The 18,720-nt window shown below is 40.1% G+C and overlaps 1 protein-coding gene across 3 annotated transcripts; it reads right to left on the bottom strand.

Moving 5' to 3' along the window:
- Window positions 1–1,473: 1,473 nt before the first annotated feature.
- RPIA (ribose 5-phosphate isomerase A) lies at window positions 1,474–18,402 on the bottom strand. Of its 3 annotated transcripts, XM_063300391.1 has the most exons (10): window positions 18,360–18,402; window positions 16,703–16,856; window positions 15,744–15,804; window positions 10,671–10,726; window positions 9,863–9,922; window positions 7,097–7,161; window positions 6,337–6,405; window positions 5,345–5,486; window positions 3,693–3,792; window positions 1,474–2,549 (listed from the first exon to the last, which is right to left on the bottom strand). In XM_063300391.1, the coding sequence occupies exons 2-10, from the start codon at window positions 16,757–16,759 to the stop codon at window positions 2,452–2,454; spliced, it is 708 nt and encodes a 235-aa protein (XP_063156461.1). In that variant the 5' UTR covers window positions 16,760–16,856; window positions 18,360–18,402; the 3' UTR covers window positions 1,474–2,451. The 3 variants fall into 3 exon arrangements, with proteins under 3 accessions (XP_063156461.1, XP_063156459.1, XP_063156460.1); XM_063300389.1 differs by lacking the exon at window positions 18,360–18,402 and having other exon boundaries at window positions 16,703–16,929; XM_063300390.1 differs by lacking the exons at window positions 6,337–6,405; window positions 18,360–18,402 and having other exon boundaries at window positions 16,703–17,035.
- Window positions 18,403–18,720: the final 318 nt, after the last annotated feature.

Here is an 18,720-nt window from a genome sequence, read left to right as displayed (position 1 = left end):
TGGCCTTCAAGGGCAGCCCCATGCAGACCATATTGCAGTAGTCCACACACAAGGTGACCAAAGCAGAACTACCTATCTGAAGCTCTCCTGATCCAGAAAAGGGTGCAATTGGCACACAAAATGAATGTGTGCAAAGGCCTTCTTGGTCATTAACTGCCACTGGTTCCTGGAGCAATATCTGTGAGTCCATGAAGACCTCCAAATTACCCTGAGTACAGTACTGCCACCCTACTCAGAATTAATGATCGATAATGATTGGAGCCAGAGTCTAAATAACCACAACCACTTGGTCTTACCACAATTGAGCCTGAGCTTGTTTCTCTCCAGATAGACCTTCAAGCCTCTAGACACTGGGACAGCTGAGAGCACTGCTTGATCAGCCCATGGCTGAAATATGCAACTGGGTATCATCAGTGTTCTGGTGATACCTAACTCAGGAAGTGATAGATGACCTCGCTCAGTGGTTTCATATAGATGTTAAACAACAGAGGCAAGAGTGTTGAGCCTTGTGTCATCCCACATATCAGGGATACCAGGTTCAATCTCCCCTCCCCCTTCAACATCAACTGGGACTAACCCTGGAGGAAGAAAGAACCACTTAAGTACAGTGTCTCCCAAACCTAATTCCTGCAGGCAGTACATAAGGATACCATGGTTGATAGTTATCTTAAGCTACTAAGAGACCAAGAACCAGGAAAGTCACACAGCCCCCATCCTGGCTTCTCCAAAGTTAATCAAAAAGCATGAACAGTGCCATCTTAGTCCTACGTCCTGGCCTGAAATCCGATTGAAAGGGATTTAGATAACCTGTTTCCTCCAGGACCCTCAGAACCTATAGCACAACCACTTTCTCAATAAGAGACACGACAAAAATTGTCCAGAACTGTTGGGTCCAGTGATGGCTTCTTGAGGAGTGGGCGGATCACCCATTTCCTTAAAAGAAGCTGACACTACAAAGAGACCTAGCTATACACCACCTCCTGGGAAGGGCATGAATCCCAATAAAAAGCCAGGAGGGGCATGGATAAACAAGTGGTCGGATTAGCAGTCCTGAGGATTCTGTCCACTTACTTGGGAATTATAGCCACAAACTCTTTATTATTATTTAATCTATTTTATCTTTTATCTGTTTTATTAAAATGATTAAGTGAAAAACAATTGTAGGGTTAAAATACACTAAAAAGATAGGGGAATGACTTTTTGCATTGGATGCATTAAAGGAATAATGTGTGTCCTATTTGTGGTTTTCTAACAATATCAAGCTGGCTCCCATTAGAACAGGAAGAGGGAGAAAGGAAGACCACTTGACTTACCCTACAAGGCATTTTTTAATAAAATCAACCAGGAAGGCATTCAAATATACAAGCACATGGCTGGCACTGCAGCACTTTATTTAAGTGTTACAACAGATGAAGCACTGAGTCATATTTCTGACCATGCAAAGCATTAGAAATGAAATATGACACAATTAAGTGTCTTATTCTTGCTACATTTATAGTTCATCCAAGAAGAGTCCATTTTTTGTCTGCAATTAGTTACAGCACCTTGTTTAACATCACCATACAATTATTAACAATTCTTAGTAAGAATTGAACTCCAAATCATATACATAAATGACTGTTAAAACAGACTGGAATCTTTTGCTACTAGGAACAAATAATGGAGTACTGAACTTACACATCGAAATGTTGACTAATCCATACATTATTCATGGTGGCCTAACAATCTTTGTGGCAAGGCTTCTTCCATGCTATTTCAGAAACATTTGAAAATGTGGCTTGACCACACAGTGTTGATATCATAGATAAATTCAAGCCACTATTGAGTAGTGTCAGCGGCACTTGCTTGGACTTAAAACATTTTGCCAGTCCAGACACATAGTCTGTTTTTCACACATTAATGATCATGGCAACATGTAAACAAAATATGATGAGTCAGTTCTAAGCAGAACTTAAAATTCAATTCAGGTTACAAAAGTCAACTGCTGAAATATTAGTTGCATTGTAAAGAATCTAGACATCCTCTAATTAAAAGTTGTGATTAAAAAATATTTTTAAAGGCATAAAATATAGAACCAAAAAGGTTTTTAGCTGGATACAGCCCTTTCACATAAATATATCTTGTTTTTTTTGGACTTAAACATATCACACATTTCATTTATTTTCTTCCCCTCATATTGCACTGCAGTCAAAGTATCAAAATACTGCACAAAGTAACTTTTTTGGCAAATTATTTATATAAAAAATATGAAGTTTGAAACATTCAAAATTATGACTTTAAAAAAATTACATGAAAAAAAAAAAAAGATTTTAAGATGACATTCCCTGGACCTTTTACTCCATTTGCTGAGATCCAGACTGAATGCTTTAAGGCAAGTTGTCAGGCTAGCGTCAGGATGATAATTCTACAGAACTGTAAGACAGCAGAGTAGCTCTGAGGAGCTGAGAGGAGTCAATGGACTGGCTTCTCCTGTACACTGACAGAGCCATCTTCCATGCCAAAGTAAACCCGCTCTGCCATATTGATGAAGAGACCTGTTTCCACCACTCCTAGAAGAAAAAAGCTCAATTACTTTTAATCATTACTAAAATACTGCACATTAGAAAATATTCACCACACGTTACAATACAAATTCAGCTGAGATGAAGTATATTGAAAGCTTCAAAAACAAATGCCCTATATTAAAACGCTACATATATCAGGGCAGTATTTCTCAACCTCGACAACTAAGTTGCGTTGACTTCAACTCCCAGAATTCCCCACCCAGCATGCTGGGAATTCTGGGAGTTGAAGTCCACACATCTTAAAGTTGCTGAGGTTGAAAGGCATTGCAGCAGGGGACTCTCTTTTCTACTGCCTTGGGTATTCAAGAGAGAGAAGGGAGAAGAGGAGTCAAGAGAGATACTAATACATTTTCTCTCTCTCTCTGTTTCATCTTGGGATCATTTAGAAGCAAAAGCATCCTTTTTCCTGGCAAAGTTCACATTTGCCTACCTTCCTTTTTTCCCCCACATGTATCTCACTAGTTTTCTCACAGGAAAAAAGAAGCAAAAGAAACAAGAAAAACTGCAGCCTCAAAATATGAGCAAGAGAAGCCAGACAAGGCACTAGGGAAGATTTCTGATGCCTCTTTGGAAATCACTCTATGCCAGTTATATAAGATCAGCAGGGTGGGGTCTTATGCCATGGCACTATCCAGAGACTAGATTGAGCACTTCTATAGAGCAGCAGTTTTCCTTACTGCCCACAGTACTTACAGCACCCATGCATAAAACAAGGGATTATTTTACAGATGGTTATCTAGCCCAGTACCAATTAAGACTCCAGACATAAGTGGATTGAGAAAATGAGGGAAAAAACACTGAATTTTGCATCGCTCTGACACAACTCACTTTGGTGAAACAATACTGCCACCTGCTGGATACACCAAAGTTCACAAATCCATCATTAACACTCCTCCAACCTTTGGTTATAATTTGAAGAATTCATGTTTTTATCTATCATTTTGCTACAGATTTTATAGAACTAAATCGAAAGGATAAGTTTAGTCTCAATTTTGCCCCAATCTTAAGACACTGAACATGTGTGTCCTTCTAAGGGCAATATACCTTACTTGCTTCTGAAAGTAATAATTCAGAGACCTACAAATTAATCCTTTGCACTATTAAAACCAAATGGAATATGAAGACTACCTGGTATCATCTTGATTGCCATATTCACTTCATTCCAGTTATGGACTTTATCAAATTTCCAGTCCAATAAAAAATTCCCATTGTCTGTCACCACAGGACCCTAACAAAAGTAACAATATTGTGTGCAAGACCTTTTATTTTAAGTCATAAATCATATTACACACATACACAGAGACTTGCATGTGAACATTAATTTATCTAAAACTAACCTGCAGAGGAAAAAGTCATACCCAGGTTTGTTAATTTTGTGTAATTCTGAGCCAAAAAACAACAGAACAAGCAGCAAACACAGAGATCAAGAATACCTATCCTCTTTGCTTATCAAACAAAGATGTTAAATTATTGGGGCCCTTATAAGCTATTTATTCCCACAGGTTGCACCCCAAAAGCTTATGCATGGTAAGACAGATAGTCCTTAAAACCCTAAAAGCTCTTAGCATCAACTTCTACCAACTAATGGAATTACTACTCTGGAAAGTTAAAAACTAAAAGTTAAAACCAGCTTTTCTCAAACCTGTGGCCTGCAGTTTTGTTGGGTCTCAATCCTCATAATTCTACACCATGCTGGCTTGGAATTATGGTCCTGAAATCTCCTGAAGGAGCACCTTCCCCCACATGTACCTCCCCAGACTTTAAGACCATCTAATGAGGCCTTCCTCCAGATCCCCTCTCACCAAAGGAAGAGAGCTGGGTCTTTCCAAGACAGAGAGCTTTTTCTGTGGTGGCACCTCTTTTATGGAATTCCCTCCCCAGAAAGGCTCAAATAGCACCCACATTAGCATAATTTTGACACCAGATGAAGATCTTCCTATTTGTTCAGGCTTTTTAATTGGCTGTTAGTTCTTGGTTTTTGAATGACTGCCATGCTGCTGCCTATTTGCACGTGTTTTTATTTTGTATTTTTAAAATTCTATTATATACTTTTTCATTCAGATTGCATTTTAGTGTGTTTTACTGTAACCTTTCCAGACAGCTTTGGCCACTGGACAGGTTAAAATTTTCAAAAATAAAATAAAATATCTGGAGGGCACAGAGCTGGCAAAGACTGTTAAAATTATTCCCAAGCTAAAATTCTACTATAGTAAACACTTGGCTTGAACTTCGGAGGCTGTGATAGGCTTTTGATCCCCCAGGAGAATCAGCTTTACTGTTTGACAGCAGTGGTGCTCCTGTGTGTGTCATCTGAAGAGAAAAGCTTGCTAGGAACACTACTGGTGGCTGGTTCCCTGTCTCCATTTGCAAAACTGTCAAGATGCCAATATAACACTCCCTGCAAATGGATAGGAGGTGAGAAAGTTCATCTTGGTCTCAGGTCTTTGAATTGTGCTAGCAGGAGCCAGCTAGGAGCCAGTACAGTATTTTAAGAGTCAGTCCCAAGGCTTACAGTAAGGGAAAAAAACCTGGAACAATAAATTTACTCATCCAGCTAATATGTGGCAAATCTTAATAAACAATACTATGTTGACTTATGCAAGTATAGACAGCTTCAAGCAGAACTTTTCTTTATTTGGCACTTCCTGAACCTCTGTAATGCTAGTAATTTATTAATAGCAAAAGTATACCTGCCCACCCACTCAGAAAAGGCAAGAAGAAACAATAACTGTTTCCATACACCAACATCATCCAGATTATCAACCTTAATTTATACATACAGCTTTATTGACAGCCATCCTCAGCTCTGTAAAACCTCCAAACTTTTTTGCCAGAAGCCTAGTGATTGGTACATAGGCCATTGGGATGACTTCAATAGGAATCCCCTTCTTCCATTGTTCTCCAAGGTTTTTAGACTTTTTTCTACAAGAACATGGGTTAAAACAAGATGTGCATTAATATTACAGCAAATGTTATTCTTTTGATGATGGTAGCAATAACATCAGAAATCTGTAAACAAACTTCAACTTGCTAGGACATCCTGACTACTCCTGAAAGCCAGAACACATTGCCTTCAAACACCGAGCAACAGTAAGGCAAATGCTCACCAGGTGATACAGAATTTCAGGTTTGTGTGTGTGACTACAGAGGACACTGCTGATTATCTAATGAACATCTGAGCTGGGTTGAAAGGATGAGCCATTCATTATACAGCAGAGTGTTAGGGGAGGCACAGAGGAGTAAGCAAGGCACCAATATGTCAGTGTGAGAACATTTTACATACATACTAAATATGTACTGCTTAATATTGATATTATATAATACATAATAAATGAGATATATAATCTACGTATTTGTGAAGTTGCATACAAGCTCAGGTGTTTTTACTTTATAGAAACCACCAGGAAGTAGGATGTGACTGGCTTCATCCTATATGGAGACTCATCAGATGTATGTAGCCAAATAAGTCTGACATGGCCCAATAAAGAATGAAACCAGTTGTGTACTGCCTCTTGGTGGTTTATAGAAAGTAAAAATACCACACAGGATATACACTGTGTAAAAATAGAGCATTTTACATGGAAGTCACATAAAACCTCATACATGGGGACATCACATAATGTAACGTCTCAATCTCTGAGAGCTTAAGTAAAACTGGACCAAATATATCATTCTGATACAAATTCATGTGAAAACCCACTATGAATAAAAATAGCCCTTTCTGCAGCTCCTGAAAAGGGAAACAGCAACAAGGAGTGCTAGATCATTTTACCTGTAATCAGCAATAACTATGAAGCTTTTTGCACAACCAGCCACTATCTTCTCCTGTGTCAAGCAACCCCTGAAGGAAACGAGAACAGTTTGCAAGCTTACTTACACAAACCAATCAGCAGATTGAACACCAAATTTAAATTCAAGCATGTTTTATTTTCCTCTACCCACAAATTGTATTAATTCACCACTGTACTCAAGGATTCACAAAAAAACAAGATCACTCATTATCTCCCTCACAAAATAATGGCAATCCACATGAAGAACAGGGTCAGTACACATACATGCTCTCCAAATAGTTGTCCTCAGCAACAGAAAAGGTAATATTTACTGAACATAAGTACGTTTCTTCACTTCTGCCTTGACAGGGCATTTAAATTCCACTGTAGTCAGTAAGAGTTACTGAGCTATGCACAGGAAGGCAGACAGTATCTCTGAAGCTATAAGACATTCATGTATATATTCAAGCAAATATTGTTAGAAGGAAAATCCACATTCCAGGTACTCCTTTTAATTCCCTGTTACAAGAATTCAACAGAAAAAAAAATGATTATCTTTTAACCACAGCAACCACAATTACAAGTTACTTTCAGCAATTTAATAATGAGACATTTAACTTATAAACCTACAAATTATATCTTTCAGATCAAGACCTGCATATACTACTGGAGATCAACTCAGATATTTTTATCTAATTGATAATATCTACTTATCCATTTTGTACTTTATCTATGAACACAGAATTAGAAATTATTTCTTACCCTCCTCCTTTGATAAGACTGAGGTCTGAGTCAACTTCATCAGCTCCATCAATAGCAACATTCAACTACATAAAAAAGAACAATTTGTAATACATACACAAAACACTTCGAGGAGGAGGAAAGTAGGCCAGTGCAGATCTTTCAGTAAGGCAGCCCTTTGGATCTGCTTCTCAAAGGTGAAAAGTCAAGTGGCTGCTTTAAAAGTCATCTGGGCACAGGAGGCCCTTGTGCTTGCTTGTTCGTTCATTCATTCAGTTTATATAGCCCCCCCATCTCCCTTTTATGTGACTCTAGGTGGCTTACAATAATAATAATAAAAAGACACAAAATACACAATATAAAAACAAAAATAGAAACACACAGCAGCCCGGCATAATCTTGCTGAATGATCTGCCCAAGCCTAGTAGAAAGTAATTCTGGGGTGGTAGCTACACCTCTTGAGAACCAGACAACAGTAACATCTAAAATGAATGGTAAAAGCAATGGAAGTATTACGACAGGCAACAATATAAGAAATTAACACAGCTGAGATTTAAAGGGCAGTCAAGTAGGAAGACATCTTTATCTGGTTTTAAAATGAAAATGGTAGGTTCCAGGGATTCTCCCTGGGAAGTTTTCTACAAAGGAGACCACCATCACTGCATCGTGAGGTTTCACATGTCTAGTTGGAAAGAGATGACATCCGTGGAAAGGCTTCCAATTATGACCTTAACGCAGCCTTATCCATTCTATTGTCCTTCAGGTATGCGGTGACTACAATTCCTAGAATATCCAGACAACATGACCAAAGGGCTATTCTGGGAATTACATGTCTGGGGGGCACCCCACTTAAGGTGACCACCCCACTACACTACTTGCAAACCATCCTTGTTTCTACTACATTCTTCTATCAAGTCATCTATTGGAAGTGAAGTTTCTAAGGATGTTAGTAGAGATTTAGGATTTGTTTACTGTTCAGAATCTACCAAATTTGTTTATTTATAAATTTATTCACCGCCCATCTCCCCCTCATACCTAGGAATTACAATCCCTATGAAAGTATCCAAGCCAGGGAGTTTCAGAAAAACATCTATTTCTGTTTTATTGACTATTCTAAAGCCTTTGACTGTGTGGACCATAACAAATTGTGGCAAGTTCTTAGTGGTATGGGGATACCAAGTCATCTTGTATGCCTCCTGAAGAATCTGTATAACGACCAAGTAGCAACAGTAAGAACAGACCACGGAACAACGGACTGGTTTAAGATTGGGAAAGGAGTACGGCAGGGCTGTATACTCTCACCCTACCTATTCAACTTGTATGCAGAACACATCATGCGACAAGCTGGGCTTGAGGAATCCAAGGCTGGAGTTAACATCTCTGGAAGAAACATTAACAATCTCAGATATGCAGATGATACCACTTTGATGGCTGAAAATGAAGAGGAACTGAGGAGCCTTATGATGAAGGTGAAAGAAGAAAGTGCAAAAGCTGGTTTGCAGCTAAACCTCAAAAAAACCAAGATTATGGCAACCAGCTTGATTGATAACTGGCAAATAGAGGGAGAAAATGTAGAAGCAGTGAAAGACTTTGTATTCCTAGGTGCAAAGATTACTGCAGATGCTGACTGCAGTCAGGAAATCAGAAGACGCTTAATCCTTGGGAGAAGAACAATGACAAATCTCGATAAAATAGTTAAGAACAGAGACATCACACTGACAACAAAGGCCCGCATAGTTAAAGCAATGGTGTTCCCTGTAGTAACATATGGCTGCGAGAGCTGGACCATAAGGAAGGCTGAGAGAAGGAAGATCGATGCTTTTGAACTGTGGTGTTGGAGGAAAATTCTGAGAGTGCCTTGGACTGCAAGAAGATCCAACCAGTCCATCCTCCAGGAAATAAAGCCAGACTGCTCACTTGAGGGAATGATATTAAAGGCAAAACTGAAATACTTTGGCCACATAATGAGAAGACAGGACACCCTGGAGAAGATGCTGATGCTGGGGAGAGTGGAAGGCAAAAGGAAGAGGGGCCGACCAAGGGCAAGATGGATGGATGATATTCTAGAGGTGACGGACTCGTCCCTGGGGGAGCTGGGGGTGTTGACGACCGACAGGAAGCTCTGGCGTGGGCTGGTCCATGAAGTCACGAAGAGTCGGAAGCGACTAAACGAATAAACAACAATGAAAGTATCCATTTAGTGGAGATAAATATTTAAAACCAGATCAAAGGAGGCGTTAAGAGATAGGCGAAAATATACCTAAATTTGTGGGATAGAATAAATGTGGTAAAAATGAACAATGTATCTAGGCTGATACAGAGAGAGCAAGAGTGTGCACGCACAATGCCAATTATCAATTCTACTTACTGGCAGTTCCTTATTGGTTGGATATGAATATTATGGTGAACCAGATTCTTTGGAAGAAAATTAAGGTTCAAATACGTCAACGTGTTAAATTATATTCTCTCAGTATTTGTAATTATCCATTTATGATAGGCTTTAGATAAATTGTGGTTGGACTACTACTGGTAAGGTGACAGTGTACTCCTAGAGAGTTATTTATGTACAAGGTTGTAAAGGTTGGTTCAGTGAATTTTTTTCCAGGGGGGGAACAAGTCACCTTTGAATTAGTTTTGTTTTGACAAGAGTCAAGATTTTAAATATTCTGTTATTTTATTTCCTGTTACTTTTTTTCTTTTATGTTGATGATTAGATCATCACTAAAAAGCATTAACTGAGAACTGGACAGTGGGACAAAGAGCCTAAGAACAATCCAACCATCTTACCTCAGGATGTCTGTCTAAGTCACTTAAGGTTAACCCATTCTGCAGAATCAACTGACGTGCCTACAGAGAAATTAAAAGGAAAGATTGTTTCTCAGTATTTATAAAAATATTTCAGTAATTTGATTGGAACTATTATTTTATTGTTATTTCTATTTTAAAACTTTTATTTGTATGCATCTTGTCATAGTCTTTGGCCAATAAAGTGATTCATTCATATTATAAAATCAAAGCCAATTAAACTATGTATATACTGTATATGTATGTGTACGCACACACATGCACCATTTTCCATGAAGAAATAGATTGCTGGGGCAGATGTGTTACAGGCAACTTATGGTTTGTTCTTATCACTGACTTCTCCTAAGCTTTAAGTCCTGGGCCTTGAAGACCCATCCACACATAGACTGGTCTGTGTGTGACCTGCCTGAGGTTTGAGATTGGGAGACAGAAGTGGCAAATGCTGACTCAAGAGCCCAATAACCTCTCTTAATACTCTCAGTTAGGTTTGACTATGGGGCTTCCAACTGTGGGATTTCTAGAGTTCTAGAGATTTTCCTTCCTGCCCCATTGCAGACTCAATAAGGTTAAGGAGAAAGGGAATGTACTACATGAGTGTGTAAGAGAGACAGAGAGAGCTAAGGACAAAGAAAGATGGTGGATAGGATGGCTAGAAGAGACTTAGGTAGGTCTGCTAAAAAGTCAGTCCCCGTGAATTCAATGGAATTTAGAAATCTGAATTATAGATTCCAAGATGAGAACTGCCAATCACCCACTAACAGTCAATAAATTGTTAAAAAGAAGAATTTACCTGAAAAGATGTAGGTATGCAAACTATGTTGAGATTCTCTTTTTTCACTCTCTCAGCTGTAGGAGAAAAATTACTGGATTTACTATGATGTAAACCAATAAGAACAATCCATATTAATAGGTTTCTGCTCAAATGTCTCCATTTAAAAATTGCTTGTTACCAGGCTTCATTTGGCTTGCAAAAGAGGGCAACATTAAGTAAACAAATCACAATACTGTTGCTTCATAGTTTACTTTCTATTCAGCAAAAACAATTCCTATGTCTCAATCTCTGGTGAAAATGCCAATCACTTGTATCATTAGGCAACAAGAAGCAAAGAGTTAGCTATCCAACACCCATTCTGCAAAATTATTAAATATATTCTTTTTTAAAGTGGCTCCCTGGAATCAATTCTAAAAATTGTTTTGTATTGAAGCATTCAGAAAAGATTCCCTGAGCATCGAGGGACAGCCCATTCCAGGACATCATGTGGAAGGAGACATGTTTTCTTGGCAGTGGCCTCTACATTCGGGCAGTTCCTCTCCTCTGGGAGGTGCTGTTACATATGGCTTATGGTGACTCACTCACACACTCACAGCCTGTTGAGGCACACCGATCTTGTAAGCCCCCCTTGCTTTCCACCTGGGTTTTCCAGATAGGTGCAGCTAGAGCAGACAAGACACACAGCCCTGGTGAACAGCAGGGAATAATGAGGAACACACCCAAATCACTTGGAACACTTGAGGCACATCAGGTTCTTTGGAATACGCCGAGACCCAGAGAATTTAAAGTAGCAGCAAGACTTTATCATACTGGTTACAATGCATGTTTGCTCTTTCGCTCGCTCGCTCTCACACACACACAGACACACTCACTCACTCACCCTCACTTACCCATGTCCTTCTCAACTAAGCTACCAGCGAGACATCACATGGCCACATCATTTAGCGACAGCAATCCTGGGCAATCCCAGTTGCTGTCATAACCCCAAGACATGTGGGTCATTAAGCGAGTGCGGGGATGCCGTGGGGGTGCCACAGGGGAAGGCTAGAGGCCAGGGGAGGACCTGTGCAGGTTGCATGTGAGTCACAGGCGGCCAGGGGAGGGCCTGGGATGGCTGGCACAAGCTGCACATAAATAATGGGAGGCTGGGGGAGGGCCTGGGAGGCGAGGGGTGTATACTGTGAGCAGGAGCAACTTACCAGGCCTTCCCTGCCAGCTTCCCCATTCGCTTTGCTTGTGGGAAACCAGCAGGGAAGGTTGCAAATGGCAATCAAGTGACCACAGCTCCCTGCAGTATCATAATTACTAGCCAGGCACCCAAGCACCCAGATCGCAATCATGTGGCCATGGAGGTGCCACGATGGCCGGAACTTCAAGGACCAGCTGTACGTCCATTTTTTCAGCACTGCTGTAACTTTGAATGGTCACTTAATTAATGGACGTAAGCCGAGGACTACCTGTAATGGGATGAATGCTGTTAGCTTTCAGGAAGGTTTTGAAGACCTGGCTGTTCCCTAGACATTGGTGCCAGGATATTAAATAAGATTGACCCATAAGGTATAGTACATGTCTTTTGTTGTTTTTGTTTTACTGTAATTCTGTTTTTATTATCCTGGCCAGAGTTGCATTTTTGTGAGCTGGGCAGCCATATACATCCAATCAATCAGATAACAAGTTATACATCCAATCAATCAATCAATAGGATGAGTTACTGGTTTTCAAAGAAACGTTTGCTACCTGCAAAAACACACAAGAAGCCATGCAGAATAACAGGAATATACATCATTGAGTAAATCCCTGTAGCTGAGAACCTACCAAGTATTATTTTTTAAGAAGGGTGTTGACACTTGGAATGGAATGCTTCATAGTGTGATTTTTGAGGGAATTGGTATGTCACTTGGCACATATCTGAAAGACTTTTTGGAATAGATATAAATTCCTAGAAGGCAAGTGTGAAAATAAATGGAAAGCTTAGCAAATGGTCAACACTGAGCAGGAAATAAAAATGAATGGTGGAGTCCTTGGTGCTCTCTGAGCCTTGCAGACATTTCATTGCCAGACTAGGCAACATCTTCAGTGCAAAGAGGGAGTGAGCCTTGCTCTCAGTTTATATACCGTGGCTTGCCCTGCTTGTGTTGGTGGGGGTGTTGTTCTCTCCTTGGGAGTTCTTTGATTGGGCTGTTGTTTGCTGCTTGGTTGATTGCCTGAGTTAATAGTTCCTTGATTAGGGTGTATTGTGCTGTTTGATGGTTCATCTGGTGTTAATCCTAGTGTTGATTTTTGCATATCTGGGTGTTGATTGATGACAAGGGAATGTACTGTCTTTTGGCTTTTCTATTGTCTCTTTTGAATGGTATGTAAATGTTGTTTACCTCTATGTGTCTGTTGATGGCTGCTGCGACAGTGCCAGGCTTCCAGGAATTCTCTGGCATTTTGGGATTTGGCTTGGTTTAGGATGCTCACAGTTTCCCAGTTGAAACTATGGTTGAGTCTGTCCATGTGTTGTGAGATTAAGGAGTTCTCACTGTGTCTTCTGACTGCTAGTTGGTGTTTGTGGATGCGCTCTGCTAGTCTTCTGCCTGTCTGTCCTTCATGGTGGCTGTTACAGTCTTTGCAATGTATGTTGTACATAACCCCTGTTTTTTCTTCTTGGGCTATTGGGTCTTTTGGGTTGCTTAATATGTTTTGAAGAGTTTTAGTTGGTTTATGTGCTACAGTGATGCCATGTGGTTCTAACAGTCTGTTGGTGGTTTCTGAGATGTTTCTGATGTATGGCAGTGTTATCCTTTCCATAGTTTCCATTGGTTGGGTTGTAGTGGGTTGGGTGGTGAGGGAGGTTGGATTGTTACACAAGAGAAGCTGTGTAAGAAGATTATTCAGATAAGCACTTACACACTGCAGCAACCCAGAATACCAGAAAAAAGAAAAAGATCATCTGTATAGCATCTTCCAACAAAATGGATACCTGCTCAACTTTATCAAAAAGTGCCTCACTGAGAGCAAGGCCCACTCCCTCTTTGCACTGAAGATGTTGCCTAGTCTGGCAATGAAACGTCTGCAAAAAAACATCGAGGCTCAGAGAGCACCAAGGACTCCACAGTTCAACCCAGAGCTACAAATATTTGCTTTGACTGATAAAAAATGAATGTGTGATGCTCCACTGCAGAGGGCTGGCACCCGCTGGTTTTAACATGGATTTATGGATAAATGCATAAGAATGCTTGTGATGATGCTAGTGGCCTGTTGGTTGGGAACATGAATGTACTATGTGCACTCTTGTATGAAAATGATGCCATGTTGTTGACTGAGAATATACATGATTTGCAGCAAATGTTAAAGAGATTGTATGATGCAACAAGGAGTACGGTTCTGAAAATTAACATATGAAAGACTGAGGTGGATGTGGTTGACATGAAAAATGGAGTGAACAGGTAATAGGTACTATGTGGTCTGTAAAGAAAAATGAGTATTTGGTGAAAAAAAGTTAAAATTGCTGTATATAAGATCATGCTTCTGCCCATTTTATTTTTTTTGGAAGTGAAAATTGGGTATGTCAGAACAAACGTATGATTAAGAAGTGTGTATGGTAAAACAAGCAAGAGGGTCAAGAAGGAATGGGCACTGAATGAAAGTAGATTGAGTATGAGAGTGACTTGTGTTTAAAAAAAGCAGATTACGGTGATTTGGTCAATAGAGAGAATGGATGAGAATTAAGACCAAGAAAGTAGATGAAGCTGATGAGTTCCTGAGAAAGTGGTGAGAAATTTAAAAAAGAAAAAGTAATGTATGAAGCGATATATGGATGTGGTGGAAACAAGGATCGTTTGAAAGGATAGAAAATATGTAAAGGTACAGTGAACTATGTCGGTATAAATTAGTTTCAGATATACTTCCTTCCCTTTATCTTCTCTTGGGCTTTTAATTTATTTGACCTAATATTTCTTACTACTTTTTTGTGCTCCATATAACATTCTCACCCGGAAAGGGAATAATGTGATAGATATGCCTGAATCTTCCTAGCAGCTTCTTCTATATTGGGCAAAGCCACATTCCAGAGGAATTTGGGTCGCATTTCACTGTTCTTCCCAGAAGTTCATACAACTTTTGATCATCCCCAGGGCCTAGCATGGTACAAAAGAGCAAACGCCACCCGTGACTGATTTTGCAGAAACAGGGTATTAGCCAATGACAGGTCTAAAGGCTTTCTAACAGACTATTTTTAATTACTCAACAAACTACTGTGTCGTAACAATGATTCAACTCACACTGGCTAGTTAAAATTTTTGAAATGAAAAACTCTCCAACAGTCTTGCATGTCAGTGCAGTGACAACCATTACCTTATACTGTCTCAAGGTTTACCCAAATGTAGAAATTGAAAGTACAGTACTATACAATTGTAGAGTAGTTAACCACCAGTCTGAAATCTGTAACAATTTGGGGGGTTATTTTTTTATACAAACCAATTATAAAGAATCAATGGCAAGTAAAGCCTGGAACTTTTCATTTCAGTTTGTATCATGTGTGGGAATTAGTTGATATAACTTAAAAGGATTTTTAAACTGAAACGTTTCTAGAATCCAGTTTGGCTTATGTTCACCGCTGAGGCAGAATCGATCACATATAGTAATAATCCAATAAAAATCGAAGGAATAACAGCAGCTGAAGATTGCATATGTTCCCTACTTATGTGTACTCATGTAGGAAGAATCTAAATACTGTAAGTATGATTTAGACAGCCAGTGTGGTACAGTGGTTAAGGGGTTGGACTCATCCACCCTCCACCATGGAAGCTCTCTTAAGTAACTTTGGGCCACTCACTCTCAGCACAACAGCTTCACAGGGTTGTTGCTGTGGAGAAAAACAGGAGGAAGGAACACTGCATACTTCGCCTTGAGCTCCTAAATGAAAGGCAGGATAGAAATCAATTTAATAAATAATAAATAAGCTCCGCACAGGACAGTTTACCTGCCCTGGGCTCATCTACCAGATAACACAGAACCAGAATTCCTTCAGAGGCAGGTTGTCCAACTGTTTTACTCATTAGAAAAATAAATACTTTGGGCAAAAAAATAAGTAATAGTAATACATACCCAGTTTATGTACAGCATGAACAATTGTAGATCCACTTCCAATTCCAAGGACATGATTAGTCTACAAAGGAGCATAAACATTTCCCTTTGGCAGATCAACACAGAAATTGTAATACATGATTACTAAACAGTATGTTGTGGTACTTCTTTCTTTCAAGTAGTGATAGTCCTGGCTTCTAAAGGAGGCAAAAATGTGTCTCATATAGACAAGTAAAACAAGCGTGGCTGAGTATAAAAACCTAATTCTTCTTCTGTGAACAGGATGCTAAAAAAAAAAAGGCAAACATCAAACCCAATTTCTCTAAACTAAAAGAAATACCAATCTGTACAGTTAAATAATACAATTGGCTACCAGTTAACCTAATATATGTAGTAGCTGTCTGACGACTGTGTGTATGATATGCATTTTCAAACAACTGCTTCTCATAATCATGCTTTGCACCTTAAAAATATTGTGTGGCACCTGAAAAACCAACACCTGAAGAGTCTTATCAGGGACCTTACTTCTCAGTAAGTATGCACAGAATGAGCTAAGAACACATATTTAATTTGCAAGCAAGGTAACCCAAATTACAACTCCAGTCAGATCAATGGGTCATTTTTGGAACAAATGGGACCATCTAACTCACGGTATGGGACGAAGTCCTTCACCTGAGTATGAACTACAACTCCCAGCAAATCCAATTCCAATGGTGGAGGTACTGCTGAGAATCGTAGTGCTTTGCATTTTGAGCAAGACAAGTCCTTTGCCCTTGATCTGTTCAGAAATCGTTCAACCAACTTCAGAACAAGCGGCAGTTTCGATACACATAAAATCTGTAAAAACCACACCTTGTCTGGTGAAAACTAATTGCAGCCGTCTATAAATGGCAGGGTACGAATTTCATAACGCCTAAAAAGAGCAAAGTTCCAAAACCAATAGTAAAGAAATGTATTTCCTTGCAAAAAGAGGTCCCTACCTGCACGTGATTGTTTACCGCAGCACAGGCGGCCAGTTTTTTGGCTTCTTCTGTCATATTCTCGCCCCCGTGGCTGGTGCTGAGCAGCCTCGGCTTTTGCACGCGCGCTTTCTGCAGAACTCTCGACTCGACTCCCCCTTCCGCTGCCAGCGTCCTATAGAGAAAAGTGAGCGGCTCCGTCCGGTGCCGCATGACGAGACCCCGCCCGCCGCCTCTCGCCCCCTCGGGCTTCACCTTGGCTCTTGCGATTACCCCGAACCACCACTCGGGGACTCGGTTCCTGATTAAGGCCGCCTCTCCCCTCGCAAACGCTTACTTCCTCTAGGTGCACATGGGAGTTAGAGTACCGCTTACAATTGCACGAGACCGCCAAAAGGCTGCATCCCGGCATTCAGCTGATTTGAACGCAAGGATTTTTTTTCTTCCTGGTGGCATGAGTAGATGTATTCTAGCCACAATGAGTAACCGCTGCTACAGGGTTAATCGTTTAATCACACAATAATGTATCTATGTACTTTTAAAATGTCTTTTTGCCAGACCTCAATATCAAACGTCATACCTGGTGTCTGACACACCTACGGTTAAATATCCTCAGTAATTAGGGTTGAAACAGATTTCTGCACCTCTTTGCAGATCTGGCCTCTAACCCTTATCTCTTCGGTTGCGATTTCTGTGATCAGAAATTACCCCTATCAGGAGAAAAACTGCTGTACATATATAATTTACATGGACAGAATTTTCTTTCAAATTGGAGTTGGGGGGGGCTGAATTTCCAGTAAGAGTAACGTCATCTTTGGAATGAAATAAAATGTCCTTTAAATACACAGTATAAATTCATCTGCTCTCTAGGAGTCGACAGCGACTTGATGGCACACAATCAATGTTCTATTCCATTCTCACATTTTTTTCTGCACTAATCTACTGTATTTCCACTCTTAACATGTAACTTTTTTTTGCAAACGAATGTATATTTCATATTGCCAAATTACTAGGGTGCTGTTATTTCTTGATCCTTTTTTGAGGACAGCAGAGTTCTCTCGTGTTTATTCATCAAAGATACGGCGTCTAGAAAGTTTTTAAGCATGGGAACGGAATGGTACCGCCAGGTATAGAAGCCATATCATTGTTGCTATGATTCAAACCATTGGCAGAAAGGTTGCTTTTAATCCCCTTGAGGTTTTCCAGTCCTGCTCAAACTAGTCACCTCTAGAAAGAAGCCGTTAGACTCGGCATCTGGAAGAGCGTCAGAGTCCTAACGCTGGGTTGAACCACTTCAGGGAGCAATTGAGGGGTCTGGTTTTGAATGCTTCCCCATATGAAGACCTGCTTGCAAATAAAACAAGCATGCAAATAAAACAAGAGCATCTGTAAAAAACGCTTTCGGTTCTCTCCACTTCTTCCTCAGCTACGAATGTTTTAATTGCAGGAAACAACCGATGCAGCATTCAAATACATCCCCTCCTTGTCCGAAGTGTACCATTCATTTTATCATTTCCCAACTCGTTATGTTGTGCGTCCAGATCAGATCTGGTTGAGCTTGGCTCCTCTTTCCTATGTAGAACTAGAATTTCTATACACAGAAATATATGAACATTCCTTATTCGGTCCCAGCCAGATATGAAAGAATTGTTAAACGTTATGTTGAGGACATTTTTACCTTCTGTAACCCCATGAGGTTTAAGAGCTGCGGCTTCTTTAAGACGTCCCCTCCCCCAGCCCTCCGCTCTGGAGAATACCGTCAACACTCAGAATCGGCCACGTAGGAAGCATCGGCCTTGCCCAATGAAGAGGAAGAGGAAAAGAGCGACAGCCAATCGCTCAAGTCCACCAGCTATCTCCAAATTCTCCAATCAAAGAGCGAAAGTCAATCGCAGAAGTGGTGTTGCTCCTTAATCCAATCATGGAAACCTTGCAGACACGAGCCTTTTTATTGGCGGGAGAAAGCCAGAAGCGTCATTATCATTGGTTCTGTATACATGTTGACAACTATCATGCGTTCATCCCTTTTCTTCCACAGA

The sequence above is a fragment of the Candoia aspera genome, chromosome 4, assembly GCF_035149785.1.
Source record: "Candoia aspera isolate rCanAsp1 chromosome 4, rCanAsp1.hap2, whole genome shotgun sequence".
Classification (NCBI taxonomy): domain Eukaryota; kingdom Metazoa; phylum Chordata; class Lepidosauria; order Squamata; family Boidae; genus Candoia; species Candoia aspera.
This window is presented reverse-complemented; position numbering and strand designations above follow the sequence as displayed.